The following is a 23,815-nucleotide window of genomic DNA, read 5'->3' as shown; positions in this document are numbered from 1 at the left end:
GTTCCATTAGCCTAAAGGCATGCACATAAACATATAATATGTATCAATGTAAATAGTCAATTTCTAGATGCACAACGCAATGCACTAATCCTGAGTACAAGAATTGAATGTAGTTCATTCATCAATTGCTAGTTGCCTCCTCTCCATCGCAATCATTACAATTTTGACCTCCTTCCCCCTCATTTACCTTCTCCCATTATTGCCCATCAACAACAACCACCATTCGCCACTTTAGCGGTGGCGACGTCACTACGACGCTCGTGCCAGGCTACGTGCACTTTGAGGCCGCGTGAAGTGTCGAAGGCTCGCCGGCTGAACTGAAGTTCACGGGACAGGACCAGGTGCCGTGGGTTGACCGAGATGAATTGGGTGACCCAAGGCGCCGATCGATCCCCACTCTCCGCCTCTCACTCGGGGCGAGATGGTCGAGACGGCGAACACGGCTTCCCTGCGATCAGTGCTTGGCGGTGTTGAGCCACGGGAAGGAGAACACGTGCCGGCTGGGTGCCTCCCCTGTGCTGGAATCGGCCAGATGCGGATCCAACGCAGCTTGAGGCTGGGGAAGTGGGAGACGGGCAGATGGGGAGTGGGAGATTAATAGCGGAAAACAGAACTTGCAGTAGGAACTCGGAGGTAGCTGGCTGGCTCATGGGCCAGAGTCAGCAATACCGAGATCCTGGAATTTAATCCGGGTTTAAGCTACACTGATGAAACCCAGTACTCAAGAGGATGATGACAATTTGAGAATGGTGACGATGATAACACGATGATTGTGACGTGATGAACTTTATACTGTGATGACAATGATTACGCCGACAACAAACAACGATAGCCCCCGACGGTGGTGATGCGTTGACGTACCTCCCCGTCTTCACGGGGGGCTCGCGTCCCTTCCCCCGTCGCCCCCTTGACCCCGCTGGGCCCCGCCTGCACCCCGACTCCAACGGCGCCCTGCTCGACTGAGTCGTCCGCTTGCCCATCCTCCCCCTCCGTGTACACCACCTCCACCTCCTCCACCAACACCTCCTCGTCCTCCTCCTCCTCGTCTCGCTTCTCACCTCCGCCTCCGCCACTCGCTGTGAGATGCACGGGGAAGCAGCTGACACTGGGGAGTTTGTCTCTGGGGAATAGAAACACACTGGAGACAACTAAAGCTTTGAGGCGGCTGACACGATCGATGGCTAGCGGTGGAGACACCCCCAGGATAAGCGGCAATAAAAATGCGATATAGCTGATACTGGAGACATCCGACACTGAGAAACAGTGGCCAGCGTGAACAGCTGGCAACAGAAACACAGATCATTGTTACCAACGGCTGTGTGAAATCCATCGCTGGATGAAGGCCTGGCAACATATTCACCCTCCACCGTGGTCTCGAGATGCCGTAAGTCCATTCCGCTCCTGCACAGACGCTTATTGCGTCGTTCCATCTCTGGCAGTGCTCGCTCGTTCGGCTGCTGTTCCATCGCCACCAATTCCGTCATCCCTTACAGCGAAGGGAATACGGGCGATGGACGGGAGAGGTGAGACCATCAGGTCTGCTACGGCGAGGGGGGGGGGACGTGGCCGTGCTCTACCCACTGCTCAGGAAGGTGATCCTCCTCAGCAGGGCCTCCTCCTGCTCGAAGCTGGCCATGAATCGGTCCATGTTCTCGAAGCCCGGCTCCATCTTCTGGATGTGGGTCGCCTGGGACGACTCGATGATCCTGCGTGGAGACACACGGCCGGCATCGAGAAATGGGCCAACCTCCTAACCCTCACCATTAGAACCTCATTTGCCACCCTGCTTACCCCGAGCTCTCATATTCTGACGGTGCATTGTCTTTGAGTTGTGCGCCTTTTGGCGTCATTTGGTCCAACCCATGTGAGACTAGACTCTAAGGAAAGCTGTCTCGGGTGTGGACCAATCAACTTCAAGGACAGTGCACATTATCAGTGTTATGTTTTTTGTTTGCATTATGACTGCAGGTATTGTGGTCTATGCAAACATGACTCCTTGTAAAAAAGTCGTCAGTTTTGTTGCCAGATAGAAGGGTAAAAACCCAATTATCTCCTAACCCTCGTCACGTCGTCTCACCATCAACAGCATCATCGTCGTCGTCGTCATCAGAATTATTGTTGGATCACCACTCGCGTCATCACGATTGACATTATTGTTTATTGATGACCGTTAGCAGTGCCGTGGTGTTGCTCTTTCTTGTCTCCCTGCCCTGACCAGCCCCCACCACCCCCTACCCCGCCCCACCATTTCACCCTTTAAATTGCATTTAGACGCTATATAGTTGCATTTTTTTTTCGGAATTGTCATTTGTTGAGTGTCATCTCCGTCGTTGTAGTTATCACACTTATTGTTACGTCATTGTGAATAATCTTACAGATCTATGACATCACTATGATCATCACTAGCAGCAGCGTTATAATCACATTACATCATCATCACCATCGTGATTATTATTTTATTTGTAGTCTTTCTCATTATCATCATCATCATCATTGTCATCATGACTATCCATTACCAGTATTATTATGGTCATAATCATCATCATTTAAAAAAACACTTAAGATACACTTACTTTTGAATGAGTGGCTTGGCATTCTGATAAGAGAGAAAACACACACAAAATTTGAAGACGCAGTCAATAAGTTTTGTTGGATGATATTGATACAATAAATACTTGCAAAGGGTACCATCAGGGATTAGAAAGGTACAACACAATGCTACTGAGGAAAAGACGAACATAAAATAAGTAACGTCGAGGCGATATATTTACGCTGAGTTACACACATACCCGGACACACATAGTTCAGAGAACAAATTCGAGTTACAGAGATCATACTGCCTGCAAAGCAGGGTAAGGGCACTTTGGGCAGCAGTGAGAAGACATCGACCGCGGAGATGAAGCGATGACGAGATCGGCTCATGTGCAGGACTGTGGTGGATTGTAGAGATAGGTGGGTTTGTTATAAACTAAACTCTAAAAAAAACTATTTTTATTTTGCCAGGTAAGGCCCACTGAGCTCTATAGCTCTTCATAATAAGCGACCTGGCCACATAATGTTAGCTTGACCATGTGCCTCATCACGTGGTAATGTATATCAGTCAAATGCTCTCAACGCATGTTTCTAAATATGCAGAGAAAAAAACGAAGGACCCGGAGATATATCCACGAGACCACGGAAAGAGAGACGTGCAAACTCCAAATACACAGCAGGCGTCAGGGTCGGGATCGAACCCACGACCTCCTGCACAGCAGGCGAGGGAGTTAACATCTCATAGCCACCGCGGCGACCCAGGTCATGCGTTACATCCGGTGACTGTGCAAGGCGGTGACGGCTTGTGGTGGCCTTCATTCCACAGCGGGTAGATCATGGCTGATGACCGTGACCTCGCATGGTAGGCATGAGCCCTGTGGTGAAAGGAATGCAATTGGACCCCCCCCCCCCACTTCCCCACCGCTTGCCTTACCCCCCCACTTCGTAGCTCGGCGCGTGGGACGACTCGGTGCGGTTGGACAGGCCAGCACGCTCGACAGCGTCACGGCTGCTGGCTGATGATGGTGACGACGACGAAGATGTTGTTGTTGTTGTTGAAAGATTGAGAAGACGCCGCCGCCGCCGCCGCTTACTCACCTGCAGGAAGAGTGCCATCTCGGGCTCCTCCATGGACTGCAGGGCGTTCTCCACGAGCTTGGAGGCTACTTCCAGGTGCTCGCCGTACTGCCGCATGTGCGTGCGCAGACGCTGCATGCGCTCGTCCTGTTCGCGCGTCACCGCCTGCAGCATCTCCTGCTTGCGGTGCTCCAGCACGGCGTACAGCCCGTCAAACTGCTCGCACAGCATCTGCTTCTGGCGGCGGCTGTTCGCCTGCGAAAGAGGTGGGGGGGGGGGGTGGCGGTGAGGTGAAAGGTCGAAGGAGAAGTTGCAGGAGATGGAAGAGTCAACACAGGATGGCTGCTTGCGTTGTGGCCGAAACGTCGTGAGAATTATTTTATTATGTTTTATTTTTATTATTTTATTACTTCCCTTTTACGTGACTTTACCGAAAGAACCAAGAAGAGAAAAGTCAACACAGGGGTTCCATAATGGCCATGTTGGAAGTGCTGAGCTCGTACAGATGAGATTCTGAGTTCAAGCACTAGGTCTGGGTTTCTTGGTGGATTTGTAATGACATTGATTTGGCAGTGATGGGATTTGGCAATGATGGGATTCTGGGTTGGAGTCCTGGGTCTGGGCGTCTTTTTTTGGCATTCTCATGAGTTCAGAATGGCTCTGTCCGAGACACTGATGATATTCTGGGTTTGAGTCCTGGGTCTGGGTGTATCTCTCGGTGGATTCATTATGTCCGAGTCAGAGTTACTAAACAGCTTACCACTGAGATTCTAAGTTTGAATCCTGGCTTTGAGTGTGATCTAATTTTCTTGTAGACACTAAGTGACAATGCTTTGTCACCTAATTTGGATATTTTCTTGCTCTGCAAATTTAAATTATCGGCGAGATGTTATCTGCCTTGCCTGGTATGCAGGAGGTCGTGGGTTTGATCCCAACCCTGACGCCTGTCTATTTGAAGTTTGCATATTCTTCCCGTTGTCACGTGGTTTTTTTCTCCAGGTCCTTCGGTTTTTTGCTCCACATTTAGAAACATGCATTTAGATTATGTGGCTGCTATAAATTTCCACATGATAAGCCACTTCTTTGAGCTATCATTTGTGGCCAGGTCGCCTCTGATAAAGAGCTAATAGTTCAGTGGGCTTTACCTAGTAAAATAAAAAGTAGTTTTGTTGTGGTATCCCTGTGGCTAGGGCATGCGAAAAATTACATTACTCCCTAAGGGTGTGGCTTAAAAAGGTGACTTGAAGGGATTTCAATGGAATCTCTGATATCTCCTTTCGCGGAACATTAGCGCATGGGGCAAGGTGCTGCTTACTGCAAAAACCTCCAGACGAATTATTTTTTTTTTACGACGCGAAGCCAAGCAGAGCAGAACTTTCGAACGAAAAAATTCGAAGATTACAAAAGAAAAGACAAACGCGTTTCCGAGACGAGTCGGCAACGCCGAATAAAACGTGGACTGCGACCGCACCTCCAGCGCCTTGCAGGTCTCCTCCATCTGTCCGATGACCGCCTGCACGCGGTCGTTCCCGGCGACGAGCAGGGCGATCCCGTCGCTCAGGTCGCCCTGCGCGTGGCGCGCGACCGGCAGAAATGGGGTGGGTGTGAACGGGGGTGGGGGGGGGGGGAGAGATTGATAGCCGACTCATTGACGCGATGGGATGTGCAAACCTTTGCGAAAACCACTGCTGGATGAGGGCCTCGCAATGTCGTGCAGCTGGAGGGAACTGTTTGATCATTTGACCACGCATGTATGTATGTTGAACTTTTTTCGCACCTTACCAAGCCAACAGTGCTAATCGGAGGTGGTCGGTGTGGGTTGCTGAATCGGAGAGTAGTGTGCCAGGAACGGGTTCGGATATCACTCACCACGGTGTTGGCCTTCAGTGGGAAAAACAAGTTCATAATGCACTGCGCTAAGCACTGCGCCACCGCTCCACCCCATGTGTGCCTATGTGTGTGTCTCTCTCTGTTTGTCTCTGTGCGAGTCTATCTCTGCTTGTGTGTCTGTCTGTGTGTCTCTGTGTGAGTCTCTCTCTGCTTGCGTGTCTGTCTGTGTGTCTCCGTGTCTATGTTTTTTTTGTCTCTCTCTCAAATTTAGCAATCTTTGGAAGAACGTAATCAACCAGGTGGGGTGTTGACTGTTGTGTTGGCCGACTCTCTGTGTTGTATTGCATTATATTTACAAGTTTATTATGTTTGTTTTCTCATTCATTCGTACCTGATGATGGTTGCTTGTGTTGCAATCGAAACCTCGTATTCTATTATTATCTAATTAAATTTCTTTCTACGTGACTTTACCGAAAGAACCAAAGAGTCATTCCTGCAGTCACGAAAGCTTCGAATCTCGTTTGAAGGATCATGGTCTTTAATTACCCTGGGCAGCCTCACACTGAGCCTCAAGACGCTTTGTCAGGAGGGTCCCTGTTACATTCGTTGAGAACTGTCCTTCCCCAGCGCCTCCGATTAGCACGGTTGGCTACGTGCGGTGCGAAATAAGTTCAATATACATTGAGACACTTGGCCATTGCCACGAACGAGTGTTGGGCTTGGTGTGGGAGCAAACTGGATGACCCAGAATCCATTGATTGACCGTAAGGGGGGCGTTGTTGTGACCTGTGACACATTCACAATCAGCGCCCCTTGGCCCGCAACCCCGCGGCCCCCAGCCCCCTCACCCGCACCAGCCAGTCCGGCACCCCTCTACCCCCAACCCACAGATGTAGGCCACCTTCTGCTTCTTGTAGACGGTGGCCAGTGGCGCCACCTCGCATCCCGAGTGGGCCCCGAACACCTTGCACATGGAGCAGGTGGGCACGCCGCACGTGATGCAGTAGATGTTGATCCGCTCGTCCTCGTGCTCCTCGCACATCGGCTGGTCCGTCTTCTTCATGGGCCTGCCAAGTGCATGGGGGGGGGGGGGGGGAGGGGGAGATTGGGGTGTGTGTCAGGGCAATGGCGGTGAAGTGACCAGGGTAGGTGACACATGCGGAAAAGTGCACCCAAGGGCGATGTGTTGTCATCCTCGGTGGCATATTTAGAAAGTGCAGCCAAAGAGAATGGCATCCGTGTGGCTGGCACGTAAACAAAGTGCAGCCGCAAGGCAATGCCCCACCTGCCATGGATGACACATTCACAAAGTGTACCCATTGCGAGTGTGTCATCTGCCTGGGTGGGCGCATTTACAAAGTGTAGCTAAGGCCGCCGTGCCAACATATTGGGTGACACATTTACAAAGTGCATTGCGAAACAAGGTCATGTGCCTGGGTGGCACATTCAGAATGTGCACTCAAATACGCTTCCTCTGCCGATTGCTCGGGGCAGTTGAGGAGCATGCTCACAACAAGCAATGAGAGTTATTTTTTTCTAAATCAACAACATAACTTGCGTCTATAATTACAATTCTGAAAACCAGAAACAGCTTGAAAGAAAACAGAACATCAACCACCGTAGTTCCCATCGTTTGATGCGTACCAATGCGGTGTGTCCAAGTTGTTCACGACCCGAATTTAAAACCAAATTTAAGAAAATAAAAACTCTAAAACCACGGTTATGTGGTCAGTTGTGGGGCTGTGGCCACGTTGCTGCCTGGACGTAATAATTTGTAAACATAATAATATTATGTTTTATTTGTTTTATTTTATTATTTCCATTCTACGTGACTTTACCGAAAGAACCAAGAAGATGAATCCCTGCAGTCACGAAAGCTTTAAATCGAAATTAAATGAACGATGTGCATGATGAGGTTGTCTCGCACTTGGTGGACTCCTGCTTGTAGATGTCGATGGTGTTCTCCACGAGTCAATGAAAGAATAAGGCATTGAGAAATTGAGTGCACGGTCTGTGCAATGGACGAGTGAGTGAGTGAGTGAATGGACGATGTGCATGATGAGGATGTCTCGCACTTGGTGGACTCCTGCTTGTAGATGTCGATGATGTTCTCCACGAGGAGGTTGCGCTGGAGGCCGTAGACCCCGTGTCGATCCAGCACCACCTCGTGCCGGCACGACGGGCATCGGAAGCGACCCCCGGAGCCCACGCCCGAGCTCCGAGACTGCCAGAACGGGTTCGACGCCTGTACGAGATGTGAGGAGCGGTGGTGCAACGGTTAGCGCGCTGCGCGACGAACCCGGCGCCCGAGTTCGATTCCCGCTCACGGCCAACACCCGCGACGATTATCTGTAAAGGGTCGTGGACCTCCCCTCGGTCGACTCAGCCTTAAATAAGTGCCTGGTGCGGTGTGTAAACATCGCCACTGGGGAGACAAAGGTGGTCAAGCGTGGTTCTGGCCACCCACCCCCTTGTGTACCGTGCCAGCTTCCATAGGTCCACACTAACAGCACTTGCCCCAACAGTCTGTTAAGTCTACACGGTGGACCTTTGTCTTTGAGAGAGACGGGGAAACAGCGGACTTGGAATCTCGAGCGACAGGGAAGAGACGTGAAGGTACCGGGAGAAAGAGACGGAGAGTGGAGGCACACGGGGGATATTGGACGTGGAGAAACGAGGGCGATAAAGAGAGACACGTAGAGCTTGGGGATATTGGAGACAGCGGGACACAGCGAGATAGCTCAAGACATTGGTTGAGGGATTTAGAAAGGAGCCAGGATATGGAACACAAGAAGACAGGGAGACATATGCGGTGACGTGGAGAGACGAGGAGAGACCTGGAGATATGGGACACAGCGAGACGGAGGAATTGAGGCAAGATACATATTTCGACGTAGGGAGACGAGGGGCATGAGACAGAGACAGGGGATGGATTTGAAGCTTTCGTGACTGCGAGGATTCATAGTCTTTGGTTTTTTCGGTAAAGTTACGTAGGTAAAAAATAAATAAAATAAATTAAAACAACTAAATTAAATCACGACGTTTCGGGCGCAACACAAGCGTCCTTCTTCAGGTGGGGACAACTTAGCGAAAGCACAAACCGCTTAAACGTTTTCATTTATTTTATTTTTTACCTACGTGACTTTACCAAAAAAACTAAGAGGACAGGGGATGGAGTGATACGGAAGACATGAGACAAACGAGACGGGCAAGGTGAGAAATAGTAAGACGTGCAGAGAGAAGTTGGGAGAGAATACGAGGCAAATGCCTAGAAAGTGCAGGACAGCATGTAGGATGCTAACATATCGGTGTGGGTATGTGAATGGGATCTCCTCTTGTGTCTGGGATTTTCTCCGGACGTTTCACTTTTCCTTCCGCACAAAAGAAAACAAAATTTGATTGGCCAAACATTGCAATGCAAGACCCTCGTGAAAAAACAAGTCCCGAAACTTGGTGAAGCTTTCCTGGATAAAATAAAGTAATTAATAAAAAGTGAGTGCAAGCATCTCTCTCTGCTCAACTCTGCTGGAGGCTCAGGGCCAGTGGTGGCAATTCCGCATTCTCGTTTTCCCACAACGTGGTCGTGATTTTTTATCCAAAACGAGAAAATCCTTCAAAACAATTGTAGGCCGGGAAAAAATAGAATTCACAAAAAAAAGCCACAGATAGACAGACACGTGTACAAAACGAAGTCGGTCTTCGTGTGTGATGCGCAAAAAACATAGGCGGATAATCATAATGATTATAATCGTGTGATATTTTCCCGTTATCAAACAGCGCCGTTCACGCCAATTGCGTCTCAAAACGCCGAACGCTGCGAACCGCACTGCCACCCGTTTGGAGGAATTTATAAGAAGGATACAAATGTATTTGCCAGTAAACACTTAAGCTCCTGACAACAGCCAAAGTCGAGATAATACTAATGACAAACGCCATCGTAAGTTTGACTTTGACTTTAAACAGCCTCAAATATTCAAGCAGCACCCAGAACACTGAACACCGCAAAGCCCGAGTTGTCGAGGAACTGCATTGTGGTCCTCTTGCCTTGGGTCACCATCAAACTAAAGATATGGGGCCGAATGACAGCGGCTGTAGCAGTGTGACACAGAGAGAGTGAGATAGGGACAGAGATGACTCGAGCCAGACGAGTTACTCTCGTATGGAAACACAGAACAGTGTACATCACTCCAGCCTCACACACAGCCATCTCTTAGCAACCACCAGGCTCACACACACCCATCGCTTAGCAACCACCAAGCTCACACACACCCATCTCTTAGCAACCACCAATCACCAGGCTCACACACACCCATCTCCTAGCAACCACCAGGCTCACACACACCCATCTCTTAGCAACCACCAGGCTCACACACACCCATCGCTTAGCAACCACCAAGCTCACACACACCCATCTCTTAGCAACCACCAATCACCAGGCTCACACACACCCATCTCCTAGCAACCACCAGGCTCACACACACACCCATCTCTTAGCAACCACCAACCACCAGGCTCACACACACCCATCGCTTAGCAACCACCAGGCTCATACACAGCCATCTCTTAGCAACCACCAGGATCACACACACCCATCTCTTAGCAACCACCAACCACCAGGCTCACACACACCCATCTCCTAGCAACCACCAGGCTCACACACACCCATCTCTTAGCAACCACCAACCACCAGGCTCACACACACCCATCTCTTAGCAACCACCAGGCTCACACACACCCATCTCTTAGCAACCACCATCATCTCTTAGCAACCACCAAACTCCAAGCTCACACACACCCATCTCTTAGCAACCACCATCATCTCTTAGCAACCACCAAACTCCAAGCTCACACACACCCATCTCTTAGCAACCACCAAGTCCCAGGCTCACACACACCCATCTCTTAGCAACCACCAGGCTCATACACACCCATCTCTCAGCACCAACGTCGACCTCTCCACTCTTCCAGAGTGGTTCATGAAGTCCATCAAACTAAAAAAACACACACCTGTCGTGGAACAAAACAATACAGCATCTCTGAAGCCACTGTAACCGTGGCTAAAACAAAGGGTGATGACATTAACATCGTCACGCCGCATGCTAATGCCCGACTCATTATGAGCGGTGGGGGCAGGGAGGGGAGCTGTAAAGGACGGGGGGGAGGGGGGCATTGGGGGGGGGGGTGCGGGGTTATCGTCGGCTGCCCGAGATTTGCGACGTCCAAATTTAGTCGGCGTGGCAGCGGACGGTGGTCTAACTGCGAGCTAAATCGAGCGCATTCCGTAGCGGAGCGGGTAGGAGATGGAATCTCGTGCCCCCCCCCTGCCCCCCCCCCCCCTACACGTTTAATCCAGAGAATCTCTTCTCCCAACGCTTATCGCCAAGTCTCCCAAATTTGTCATCGTCATCCTTCGGAATAAGTGTCGCTTTTATTGCCAGAAAAGGGCAAAGATCTATGTTGTTATTTATCATCGTTTTTGATGGTGGCCGAAAAGGTCCCACGATATAGCTGCTCACCCCGAGCTATGACTACTCTGACACGTGCGTTATCTTTGTTCTGTTCGCCTGTTGGCGTCCTCTGGTCTAACACTGGTGAGGCGAGGCCACCAAGAAGGCCGTCTCTGGTGCAGGCCAATCAGTTTCAAGGACAATGCAAATATTATCAGCTTCAAATCAAGATTATCAGTGGTTGTTTGTTTGCATATATTTCGCCACAAGTACGTGTGGTTAATGCAGACGTGAAGCCTTGCAAAATGTTATCTTATTTGTGTGTTTGAACCTCTTAACGCCTGTTTTATCATTCGGACGAAAGTTTCTTTGAGAAATTGGATTTTATGTCCATTCAAAAATTATTGGGATGGAAGTCGGAGAAATAGCGCGACCTATTACAACCTCGGCAGTTAGTCGACACACTTTTAGCACCTACCAAGATGTAAGCGTATTTCTGTAGCGGCCACTCGCCGGTGTTGTGCGGCTGTGATTTTACGACTCGTTTAATTGACTTGAAGACCGCGTGTTTAGTTTGTGTACAAGTACTTCTCCTGTCTCACTTACTACTGCTGCACGCACTGCCATGGACTCACTCACAATGGACGCACTCACACTCACGTTGACACTCACACGGTCATACACACTCTGATTCACACACACTCTGATTCACACACACAATCACGAGCACACACTACACACTTTCACACATTGAACGGCACTCTCTAACACCACAACAGACACACAAAAAGAAACAACCAACAGTTGAGTTACTTTTTTTTTTAACAAAAAACGATCCTTAGCAACGGAATTGCCCCAATTGCCCCATGCAGGACACGTCGACTTTCGCGACCAATATTATCCATCGTTAAAGTGTTTTGCCCATAATGGAGGTTTTTTAGGTTAGGTCGCGTAAATATAAATGTGTCGTTAAAACTGCCACCAGTAAGGTTTGTCATGTAAACAAAACATGGCAATTAGTTACACCGGTGTGTTTGAGAGTAAGGCCACAGCATTGCCAATTCGAGTACGACGTTTCGCTGGTGATTACAACCAGCCTCATCAGGCGATAGCCACATTCTGGCCATTGCCACATTCTGACTATTGGCCTCCTCCACTCAACAGGAGTCCTACCACAGACAATGCAGTGGATGGGGACCACCATGGAGACGAGAGGCTCGTGAGCTCGACTCACCAGATGTCCTCACATCGAGGACATCCAGTGAGTAGTGTCGACCCGTTTCAATCCCGGGTGGCTGAAACCTCGATTTGATCGCAGGATCTTAGCCGCGCCGGCTCCAGTGTCTCTCACGCAGCCATTGTGGAATCCGTGAGAGAGACAAAGAGAGACACGCGAACCCAGCCAAGGGATCAAGACCAGGATTCTCAGTCGTTCTGGCTCAGTGCCTTTGTGGCATTGCCAGTATGAACCCCATGAGCAAACCCGTCACTTTCAAATACTTTTTTACTAACTTTATTAACATTTATTTGACCAAGTAAGGCCCATGGAGCTATAGAGCTAGTTTTCAGAAGCGGCCTGGCCACAAATGAGAACTCAACGAAGTGGCTTATCATCACGTGGACATTTAAAGCAGCCAAATACTCTAAACGCACGTTGTTTCTAAATGTGGAGAGGAAAACCGGAGAACCCGGATAAAAATAAAATAACACGCAAACTCCAAATACACAGCAGGCGTCAGGGTCGGGATCGAACCCACGACCTCCTGTAGACCAGGCGAGGTAGTTAAGATGTCGCTACCGTGGCACCCATGATAACCGTTGTATATACGAGGGTACAGACGAGTCTATTGCACGCGTAAAGGTCACGTGAGTTCACGGATCTTGAGCAACATGCCTTCAATTACGTCCCCCAGAAACTATTCTTACTGACGCAGGCAGACGAGTTTAGAAACTGACCACAACAAGACTTTCCAATAAATGGGTTATAATTGTATCGATGCCCTGAGGAATGATTGGTGCCACTTTGTAGGAGGTGGCCATGCAGTGTGGTTGGACCTATGAATATATTTATTTGCCGTAGGAATGTGGAATTTTCGTTTGAACCCAGGCACACTTGAACAATGCTTTCCAAATGCTAAACAAAAGACGTGTGGGTGTGTGTAACAATGTACACACACTGGCATCCCCCAGAAGCCGAGATCGACTGAACATGACACGAGTACATTAATCGCTGCAGTGTGTAACGTGAGCACTGGGGACACAAAGGCGGCCGGGTCTGGTGCCGATTATAACAGTTGGGCTACGTACGGTGCGAAAGAAGTTATACATACGTACGCATGTGCTGTACATGATAACACGTGCTTTTGTAACACCCCAGAAGCGCGCATTTAGAAACATGCGTTTAGAATATTTGGCTGCCATGCATTTGCACATGATAAGCCACTTCCAGAGCTATCAATTTGTAGCCAGGTGGCTTCTGAAAATGAAACACAACTTAGTAGTTCAGTATTGTCATGTACCTGACCCCACGTCTGCATCTTACTTTCAGTATAGTACTGCACATGTACCCACGCACTGAGATGCTCCTGCTGTTGTGGAGTGACTCATGCAGCCAGCTATGGCTACAGGGTTTGGTGGTACATGTTGTTTACGACGTATATTGTGAAATTTCGGTCACAGTTCCTATGATCCCTGTTACATTGCTTTTATGGCTTTATTTTGGTGATTTCGAAAAGTTTTTTTGGTTTGGCCATGTCTGTTTGTTGTAATACGGAGTTAGAATGATTGCTTTAATCTAAGTTGTCTTGTGGTTGTGGTTGTTGTTGTTTGACTTGCATCCCACTGGAATTTTTGCACAGCGTTGGTGTATGGTGCTTTTTTTCTGGAAGACTTTGCAGTTTTTTACTGGATTTTCTGTTTGCGTATAGTCACATATTCACTTTAAGATGTTTTCTTGTTCATGTTTTAGTTTTTTGTTCGTTGCGGTTGCACCCGATTCAAGAGCCGAATGGCTCACAGGGCTATACCAAATAAGTGAAACTGAAAAAACTGAAACTGAGAGTACATGCGGTGATGACAGCGAAGCTGCATGCCACACCAACCACCTGAACAATGTCAGTGGTGTGACAGCCCAGGTGGAATCTTGCGTAACGTGTACGCGTGTGTGTATGTGCGCATGTATTTGTGTGGAGCGGTAGTGTAGCGCACTGTGCTACGAACTCGGAGCGCCGGATTTGATCATCTGATTCGGTTCTGGGCCTCCCCTAGGTCGACTCGCCACTGGAGAAACAAAGACGGCCGGGCGTGGTGCTCTCCACCCACCCCCTCGTGTGCCGAGCCGGCCTTCATAGGTGCTACTCGCTCACAGCACTTGCCCCAACAGCCTGTTAAATACTATTAGGGCGATCCTTGTCCACTTTGTTGTCGTTAAACCCGCCACCACCCGACACGGTCAATAAGTAAGATTTGTCACACAAACAAAACAAGGCAATTCGTTACTAGTCCAGCACACCGATTGTGTGTTGGAGAGCGAACCCACTGCAACGTTTGCAATTCTAGTACCGCGACATTTCGCCGGTAATTACAACAACGACAACCAGCGTCACCAGGAGGCCAGCAAGAGTTGTCGAGAACTCCTATTCATATTCTTTGGGTCTTTCGGTAATGTCACGGAGATCGGTTCAAAGAAAATAACAAAAAACTACGACGTTTCAGGTTTCGGTCTGTACCGACGCGATCTAACCCCCTCCCCCCCAAAACACCTCTTCTATTATGGATAATATTGGTCGCGAAAGCCTACCACTTATTAAATCGTCAATAGAGTTTGACCATCGATTATCCGGCTGTTTCCAACGTTATCCGATCCGGCGAAACCGCTCCAAAGGCTGTAACCACCAGTCCGGCAATCGTCAAACACAGTTCGTGTAAAGTTTGTGTAGTCGTAGTAGTAGTCGTAGTAGTAGTAAACTAGGCACAGCATCACGCCGTGCAGAATCTTCGAGATGTTCGTGGTAAGTACGGTACAGTAAATACGGTAACTTTATACAGCAAGAGATTTTGTTGTTGTCTATTTTCATGTTTGTTTATGCCAATTTCACATCGTAAACACATTTAAAGACACACACAAAAACATAATGTTACGCAAGAATTTGCCAACATTTTTTTTAAAATAATCATTTCGTGATTATCCGGCGCTTTTGAAAAATCCGGCGACTCCTTCCCACGCCCGTTGCCGCCGGGTAATCGATGATCACCTTGCAGTGGAACTTCAACTCTACTGCAGCCTTGCACCCCCTTAGTTTCTCAATCGTTAACATGCTTTACAATTCCGATTTAAAGCTTTCGTGACTGCAGTGATTCATATTCTTGGTTCTTTCGGTAAAGTCACGTAGAAGGGAAATAATAAAAATAAAACAATACAATTCTCACGACGTTTCGATTGCGACACAAGCAATCGTCATCAGGTGTGAAAACCACAGAAATAAATTTTGAACAAAGTGGCGGTTTTTTCTCAACGTTGTCCGTGGTGCTGACGTTAAAAAAAAACCGCCCCTTTTTTCAAAATTTCTTGCTGTGGTTTTCACACCTGATGATGATTGATTGTATTGCAATGGAAACGTCGTGAGAATTTCATTGTTTAAAAAAATATATTTTATTATTTCCCTTCTACGTGACTTTACCGAAAGAACCAAGAATATGCTTTACAATGTAAATACATACACAGGTTTGATGAAACAAAGTAGTTGTACTTACGTGCCCGTCATTAATTTGTGTTTCGACGATTTACCTTCTAAATAAATAAATCTGCCCATGTCTCGCACCCCCCCCCCAACTCCCAGAAAGAGCATCTCTCACCCCCAGGGGATGCCTGCACCCCAAGTTAAGATCCACGAATCGACTGTAATGCCAAGATGATGGATGGGCCCCGCACCTGGAAGATGTCGTTGGCGCACTTGCGGCACAGGTTGTGTTGACACGGAAGGATGACCACGGGCTTGGTGAACATCTCCAGGCAGATGGGACACGTCAGCTGCTTCTCAAGATTGTCCATCGCCTGCGCATCCCGGAATCCCGGACTAAAGTCCATGGCCTCTTCTCCCTGTCCCTCCTGTCTCACCTGCCTCTCCCTGTCTCTCCTTTACTCTCCTGTATCTCTGTCTCTCCCTATCCTCACTTCCTGTTTCTTTCTGTCCTCTCTGAGCTCTGCCGTGTCCTCCTCCTCTGTGCGTCTATCTATGGGTGTCTATCTTTGCGTGTGTCCCTATAATAATGGGCGTCTGTTTCTATCTCTCAAAATGCGCTCATTGTCTGTGTAAGCCTATCAAGACTCGATGTGTGAGTCTCTTTGTGTTTCTGGTTGGTATGTGTCGATCGATCTCTGTTCTTCAAATCCCTCCTCTCTCTCTCAAGATTCCCTCGGTCACTCCTTCAGGGCCCTGTCAATGTGTGTCTCTCTCTCGTTCTCTCTGTACGCACTGTCTCAGTGTCTCGCCAATTCAACCCGGCCTGTCTGTGGCTCACTGTCTTCTCTCTCCTCCACACTCAACCTCTGTCAATCTCTCTCTGTCTATTAAACACAAATCTTAAAATGTCAGGCAGAGCCGCTACAACGCAAACACGAACTCCAGGCTGATACTTTCTGGTCTCCTAACGCTCTCGACGGAGCCCGCTGGGAGTGTCACTGGAACTCTGCTCTCGATCTGTGTCGGCAGCTGCTCCCTTACGCTCATCCTCTACCCCCGACCCACATCACGAGGCTGTTTTTAGCTCGTCGGGACGTCAGGAGTTGCTATGTGTGAATGTTTGGGACGGCGAGAGGGGATGAAACGGCCACGAGCGCCAAGCTCCACTCACAATTTTTATTTTTATTTCTTTTTAAATTTATTTTCTATCTACGCGACTTTACCGAAAGAACCAAGAATATCCACTCACAAAAAACAACAAAAAGACAAAGACGGCCCCGTATAGCCTGTAACGAACTGTTCGGGGCCAAGTGCTGTTAGCGACGAGCACCTGTGAAGGCCGGCACGGCACACAAGGGGGTGGGTGTCCAGCAACCACGCCCGGCCGCCTTTGTCTCCCGAGCGACGATGTTTACGCACCGCACGCAGGATACTCATTTTAGGCTGAGTCGACCTTGGAGAGGCCCGAGGCACGGGGTTTTTTTTATCGCAGCGCGCTCGCTACTGCGCCACCGCTCCACGCAAAAACTGCGCACGAAAGCACACCTGGCCACGGGCACGTGGCGTAGAGTCAGTGGGAGGTCGCTTCTTCTCTTATGCTGCCCACTGAGTCTGTCGATTCCTTGGCCCTGTTCGGGTCCCAGGCTGACGACACTCGCCTTTCTTCCTCCATGCATTGGGTCCTGCCCACCTTTCCTCCCTTCTCGCATCTCGCTACTTGGTGGCGACATGTTAGGGGCCATCCATTGAGTACGTACGCATGGAGGGGGGAGGGAGGGTTAACCCAAATGCGTACGCTTGCGTATGGGGGGGGGGGGTCTACTGACAATGGACGCATAGGACACGGGGGGGGGGGGGGTGAAGCCTCGACAATAATTTGTCTACATTGGCCTTCAAATGAGTTAGATAGTCCGTGAATATAATTAATCCTTGATCGTTTCTGCGTGGATTAACTATCGGCCGTTCTATAGGATTCGGGGGGGGGGGGGGGTGTCAGGCGTGCGTACGCAGGTGGGGGGGGGGTGTTAAAGTCCGCGTGTGTACAGGGAGGGGGAGGGGTCAAGTTTTGACAGATTTTTGCGGACCTACTAAATGGATGGCCCCTGAACTGCATCGCCTGGCAGTGCCGGATTAAGTTAGTGCGGGGCCTGTAGCATATGTTATACAGGGGCCCTAAATTAAAAAAAACGTAAATATTTAAACACACATTTTTTACTTGCATAGTAAAGGGTTTGGGTGGGGCTGGGTGGGGAGGGGCTGGTCACCTCATAGTACCCTTATAAAACTCAACGTTTGACCTACTCACGCCGGCTTGTGCCCGCCCTCACAGTCGGGCATATTTGCGGAATACACCACGCCGCCGTTGACCCTGGCCATTGACCGAGCAACCCAACGTTCCTACCAGCTCCCTCCGCAGGAATGTGTTTTGCGTAGGTTTCCGTGTCTAACAGTGGGATCACGTGGTGCGTGAGTCAGTGGGTCTATCAGAAGACCCGCAGAATGCCCGTGTCAGTGCGTTTTCAGAAGCACGTGTGTGTCAGTGAGTCAGTGCGTGGACTCGCGTGTCTCAGTTCGTGAGCAGTGGTCGCAGCCGTTACAGCCACCATGAGTTTGAGTCCCGCTCACGGCCAACACCATGCAGCGACGATTATCTGAGCCAGTCGTGGGCATCCTCTGGGTCGACTCAGCCTCGATTGAGCACCTGATGAGGCGTGTAAACAGCTGCACTCGGGAGACACAGGCGGCCGAGCATGGCGTTGGACACTCACCCCCATCGTGTTCCGTGCGAGTCTTCATCGGCGCTCGTAAACAGCACTTACCCCAACAGCCTGTTGAGGCTGTACGGGGGATCTTTGTCAATATACCGCACGGTGTGTACAGCATTTGGGGTTGACATGTTGAGTTGTTTGGGTCCCTGGCTTACAGTGACCGCTTATCAACAATAGGGGGCAGCCACTGCGTGTATCAACATCGCACAACACTCTTGCCAATTCACTGCGTACATGGGGGCCTCTCTCTCTCCACGCCGTGTTGGTCAGAGGTTTTTTTTTTACCATACTTCACCACGCTGGTCAGTGCGGGCTGGTATGGAGGGGGGGGGGACCCAGAACGGAGGTTTAGATATCGCTACCTCACCGATGTTAGTCGTGGTCGGGAATCGAACTCAGGTCCGCCGGGTTCATAGCACCGTTCGCTAATCACTGTCCAGGTGTGTTGGACTTCTTTCGCACCGTACGTAGTCAACCGTGCTAATCGCATGCGCGTGGTGAAGGACAACAATCTAAACACAAAAATCAGTTTTGAAGAAATTAATTTTCTATCTAGATTATGTAAAAGTGCACAGTTCCCAGTGACTTTCTAATATCGGAGGGAAGAGCGTTCCAGACGGCCCCTGAAGCGCATTTTGAAAGATCATGATCCAACGACCGTCTGTTAACCATCGAACAAAGACGGGCACTGCATCGCGTCACCACTCCACTGCGATGCCTTAATATGGGGTGGTGTGTGTTCTGTTCAGGAGCTGAATGCCTTTGTCGAGGTCTGCCCACCACGAGAGAGATCCAGGAGGGAGTTCGTGTTTCAGACGACGACGAGGGGACGATTGACGGCAACGATACACAAACGAAGTCATCATGGGAACTTTATTCAACGTAGGGGGGGGGGGTTGCATCTTCATTAAAAATAACGATAATAATTAGAATGCTGCAAGCTAATGTACAAACAACGTGATCAAGTTCTATGTTCGCTTTGTGAGCATACAATCGCGACATGAACGAGCGTTAGCGGTGTGACGATTCGCTCTTCACTCGATAATCGAATTTGTTTATATCCTTCACATTGTTGAACGGAGCGACATCCCGTGGCTGGAGGTTACGTGAACGCACCGCAGCCCAATTTAACGTATGCAAATCGAACAACATCCGATGCGTGTACGACGGAGCGAGAAATGTCGATATTAAATCGACGAACGGATGCATCGTTACACTATTAAGTCGGAGTAAAATCGTGACACGTAATGCTCAAAGCCGACATCACGACCTCGAATCATCATTGCACACGTGGACTGGATCCAAACTCAAATACACTCACGTCACGAGCAGGAAACAACTTGGCAGTGTCGACACCACAAAGGGAAGTGATCGGAAAGCTAAATGGGGTGGGGTGGGGAGGGGGGCGCCGGTTGACTCATCAGGCGTGGGCCTTGGGTTATGAGGTTGGCAGTCAGGGGGACGGGTTGGTTGGGGATCAGCTTGTTCACGTTTAGGGGGGTTGGTTCGTTTGTTTAGGGTTACCTGTGGCGAGGGTTAGGACAAGGGGGGACATGTCACTTTAGTTCGGGCTATGGTCTGGCGAATTAGGTGAGGTTAGAGGTAAGGTTAGGGTCTGGCTGGATATTTTAGCGAGTAGGGCTAGACTCTGGAGCTTAGTTGGTAAGCGTGGTTAGGGCGATGGGTATGGCTGGTGCCTGGCTGGTTGCTCCACCACTATTTATGAACTTTTCGAGCCAGCTGGCCAAGATTTGGCAAAACCTCGCCCATTTTCACCCCGGCAACTGGCCATCCGCCTCCACTCCACCGTCCATTACTGCACGACCTTTTGATTTTTTTCGTCCGCTTTTTGTTTCGTTTTGCCTTGACAGACAACATGAGCGCCCTTTCGGGTTCATCTCACTCCGTCAGGAGTTCGACACCCAGGGTGTTGTGGGTTGCGCACCCGCCCCCCACAAACACCACCGCGCCCCCGATTTTAGCCAGTTCATGAATCGCCGCCGGTTCTCGGAGCTACGTTCTGCCACGCCAGTCAGCTGCTCTTCAAGCACAGCCGGTTCCACTTGACGGTACAAATTCAAACGTTCGCTTAATGAGCCCCCCCCCCCTCAACCCAGCAATGAACCAGGCTAGATTGTACAGAACCCCTTTTGATATCCACGTAATCACGACTGGCGAAACAACAATGGGTTCGGTTCACCTTCGAAAGGTGGGACCGCATCCTATACACGTGTTTACGGCCAACAACCAAATGCACCGAGATGTTTATTCCAGCACACTTCTCAAAACACATTAAATAGTGAGCGCCATGTTTGCCTTGACGACTCTTCACATGGACACTCCCGAATAAAGAGATTATAGAACAATTTAGCAAGGACTAAACACGAATACACAGTTGACCCTACCCTACTCTTAACTTAACGCCTAACTAACGGATGACTTCTCCAAATCCTAACTCACGCCTCGCACTCATTTCTAAACCCAAGTCTCGAGTTAACCTGTGATGAACCCTAATCCGATGCGATCTCGAATAACGGATTAATAACTATAACCCCGATTAGTAATCAACCCATTACTAACTCTAAACAACGCCTGGCCTTAATTCCCTAACCCCATGGCTAAATGCAACCAATTTCGAGCCATGACCCACACATTGAATTATTTTAATATACATTTAAATACAAAAGATACTTTATTTTCATAATGTATTATTTCTCACTACAGTACACCGCGATTCCACCTCAGTCAGAACGGAACATTCCAATTCTATAACTACAGTAACTTCAGCGCATAAATACACAGGGAAATGCATTTGGAGAATTCCATTGCATGCCAGGGGGGTGGACAGTGCAGTCCATGGTGGGCGTCTCCGCAGAGTACTCGGCCACTAAAAAGAGGTACTGTAAATTGCCACGTGCATTTAAAATGTACTCATGTACACACTAGAAAATAACATCGTCGAATTTGATTGCTGCGCTGTTGGGATGATATAATCGGTTGGAATACATGTGACAGCGCCAAATGTTGCGTCATTTCTTCAAGCCATTCCCTACAAACCCTAGGGGCCACGCATGCACATCTCAAATCGCTACCGCACGAGGGCAGATGAGCATAAATGTGGTTTCGATGAAACCTGCCAAGCAACCAGTAAAGCCGACGGCGAGCAAGAGTCATCCCACCAGCCACTCAACCAACGAACCAGTGAGAGAACGCGTCAACCATCCAGCCACCCAGTAAAGCCAGCCTTCTAAGCATCCACCTAAAGTCAACCAGCTAATCATTCAGCGAAGCAATCAGCAAGCTAGTTCGTCGACAATCCGTTTAACCAGCCAACCAACCAGCTACCCACCCAACGAGCTAGTCAACCAAACAAGCCACTAAGCTAGCTAGCCAGCCACCCAGCCAACCAACCAGCCACTTGGCCAGCCATCCAGGGAACCCAGCCAGCTGACCATATAACTCACCGAAGCATTGAGCCAATCAGCGAGCAAGTTAGCCTATTCACCATGCAGCCGACCAGACAGCCAGAACAACAATAATTTACAACCGAAATCAACCAATTAGTTACGCAGTGAGCAAGCCAGCCATCTATCCATCCAGACATTACACGATCCTGCCAAGGTAACCAGCCAGAAAGAAAGCAATCTCGCCACCAAACAACCAACCACTGGAACATCCACGACAACAAAATAATCTTTGGAAATGTTTGAGCCAAAACCATCAACTGCCATTGTGGAGACGTTTCCAGATGTACGGCGATGACCAACGCACGACCGAGGAAGTCCAACACGATCAGAAGGTGCGCGCACATTGCCAAGCCCTGTAATCACACCTGCCACGCTCCTAATTTGATTAGGTCACACGTGGCCCCAGGCCAGCACAATGTTTTGGGTATTTTATTCATAACCATTAGTCTAAAGTCCCTGCCCAACTAAGAATTACATACAATGGGGCGATGAAAATGTCTGTGTCCTGACAGATTGAGGAATAGATAGTCTTGATGGGGGCAGTGCCATTTCTCTACATGGTTCCACTGAAGTGTCGTGGACTCGCTCATCGTCAATGTACAAAGACTTTAATCGCCACCCAGGAGAACCCTGTCTCGCTCGCAAACACTTACCACATGTCGCTTGTCACGACATCGCTGCTTTTCCCAAGAAGTGATTATTTCACGATAATAGTTTTTCTCCTTTTTTCTGGCCACAAAACAGGTGTTATGTTAAAACACCAAACTGAAACCTTTTACAAGGATCATGTCTACATTAACCACAATACTCTGATAATATTCAAAGACAATTCATATATTATCAGAGTTTTTGGTTTGCATTCTGACCACACGCATTGTGGTTAATGCAGACATAATTCCTTGTAAAAGGTTTCAGTTTGGTGTTTTAACATCTTAACACAGCTGTTTTGTTGCCAGAAAAAAGGGGAAAACCTCTTCTCATATTTTGGTACTGGCAAAGGAGGTCCCATGATGATTACTTCACTGTGGAGACATGTGGACGGCACTGGGGACCAGGTCTGGTGTGTGAACTAAACATCTGACCTCTGTTGTTGCACCACTTCTCCGACATGAGATGGACTTTTTGATCACCACTTATATGCCCATTAGGAAGATGTCTGCTCAGGTTTTTGATTGTTTTTGAAAAATATATTTTCTCTTTGACCAGAAAAAACTCATTGAGTTTCAAGGTGAATTGCCTGTGATGTTTAACCAATTAATGCGTTTTAAGTATCAGTTTAATTGCAGTTGAAAACCTCACAGGTACGCAAAGGTAAAATGCACACAATCCAGCACGGATAGCCTTTGGGAGACCTACTTCATGTACGAGCTTTTAAGCAATGCTATTGCCCCTGCAGGTAAATTCTTACGGACAAAATAATTGTCCAGACATTTCGATAGCAGAACTCTCGGGGAGACTTTGCTGATCAAGCACTGGGCAAAGAAACAATCGACCAGCCACCACGCCGCAATGAATTGTCAAGACTCAGGGTGACGGTTTCATTCAAGATCTGATTTTGTTGCCTTGTTTGTACTGGTCCGCACCGTCTCTTCTGTACTGCCTTGTTCGTGCCATCTCATATGTTCATTTAGTTCCAACCAATGGCTTTGAGGGGAGGGGGGGGGAAGCTTACTTTATATGTACAAATCCAAAGTATTTGATCCCTTAACGAATAGTCTCGAATAGTCTGTCGCACTGCGTGTAAGCGAAATATCTGATTAAACCAATCGTGCCGAATAAATAGTTCATTATTAATTATGTCGTGTCATAGGAAGGGACTGAAACCAGCACATGGAAGGGTGGCAATGACTGGATTCCATTGCTGGGGTTACACGAAACCCACGACAACACACAAGCGCACGTCACTTGCTTGAGTGGATTAATGTTTGCGTGAACGAGTCGATGCCAATATATTCACTGTAGAACATCTTCTCCTTTAAACGCTGCACACAATACAATGCCAGAAAAAATAA

General features: G+C 48.8%; 1 protein-coding gene across 1 annotated transcript; it reads right to left on the bottom strand.

Moving 5' to 3' along the window:
- Positions 1 to 194: 194 nt before the first annotated feature.
- On the bottom strand, positions 195 to 16,598 carry LOC144718786 (tripartite motif-containing protein 54-like). The gene is made up of 9 exons (XM_078594323.1): positions 15,817 to 16,598; positions 7,515 to 7,684; positions 6,341 to 6,506; positions 5,081 to 5,176; positions 3,631 to 3,864; positions 2,574 to 2,596; positions 1,582 to 1,706; positions 862 to 1,076; positions 195 to 556 (listed from the first exon to the last, which is right to left on the bottom strand). The coding sequence occupies exons 1-9, from the start codon at positions 15,970 to 15,972 to the stop codon at positions 455 to 457; spliced, it is 1,287 nt and encodes a 428-aa protein (XP_078450449.1). The 5' UTR covers positions 15,973 to 16,598; the 3' UTR covers positions 195 to 454.
- Between the last annotated feature and the right edge of the window lie 7,217 nt (positions 16,599 to 23,815).

This window comes from Lampetra planeri, chromosome 5 (genome assembly GCF_965212315.1).
Source record: "Lampetra planeri chromosome 5, kcLamPlan1.2.h2, whole genome shotgun sequence".
Classification (NCBI taxonomy): Eukaryota; Metazoa; Chordata; class Hyperoartia; order Petromyzontiformes; family Petromyzontidae; genus Lampetra; species Lampetra planeri.
The sequence above is the reverse complement of the archived record's forward strand: the minus strand, read 5'-3'. Positions and strand labels throughout refer to the sequence as shown.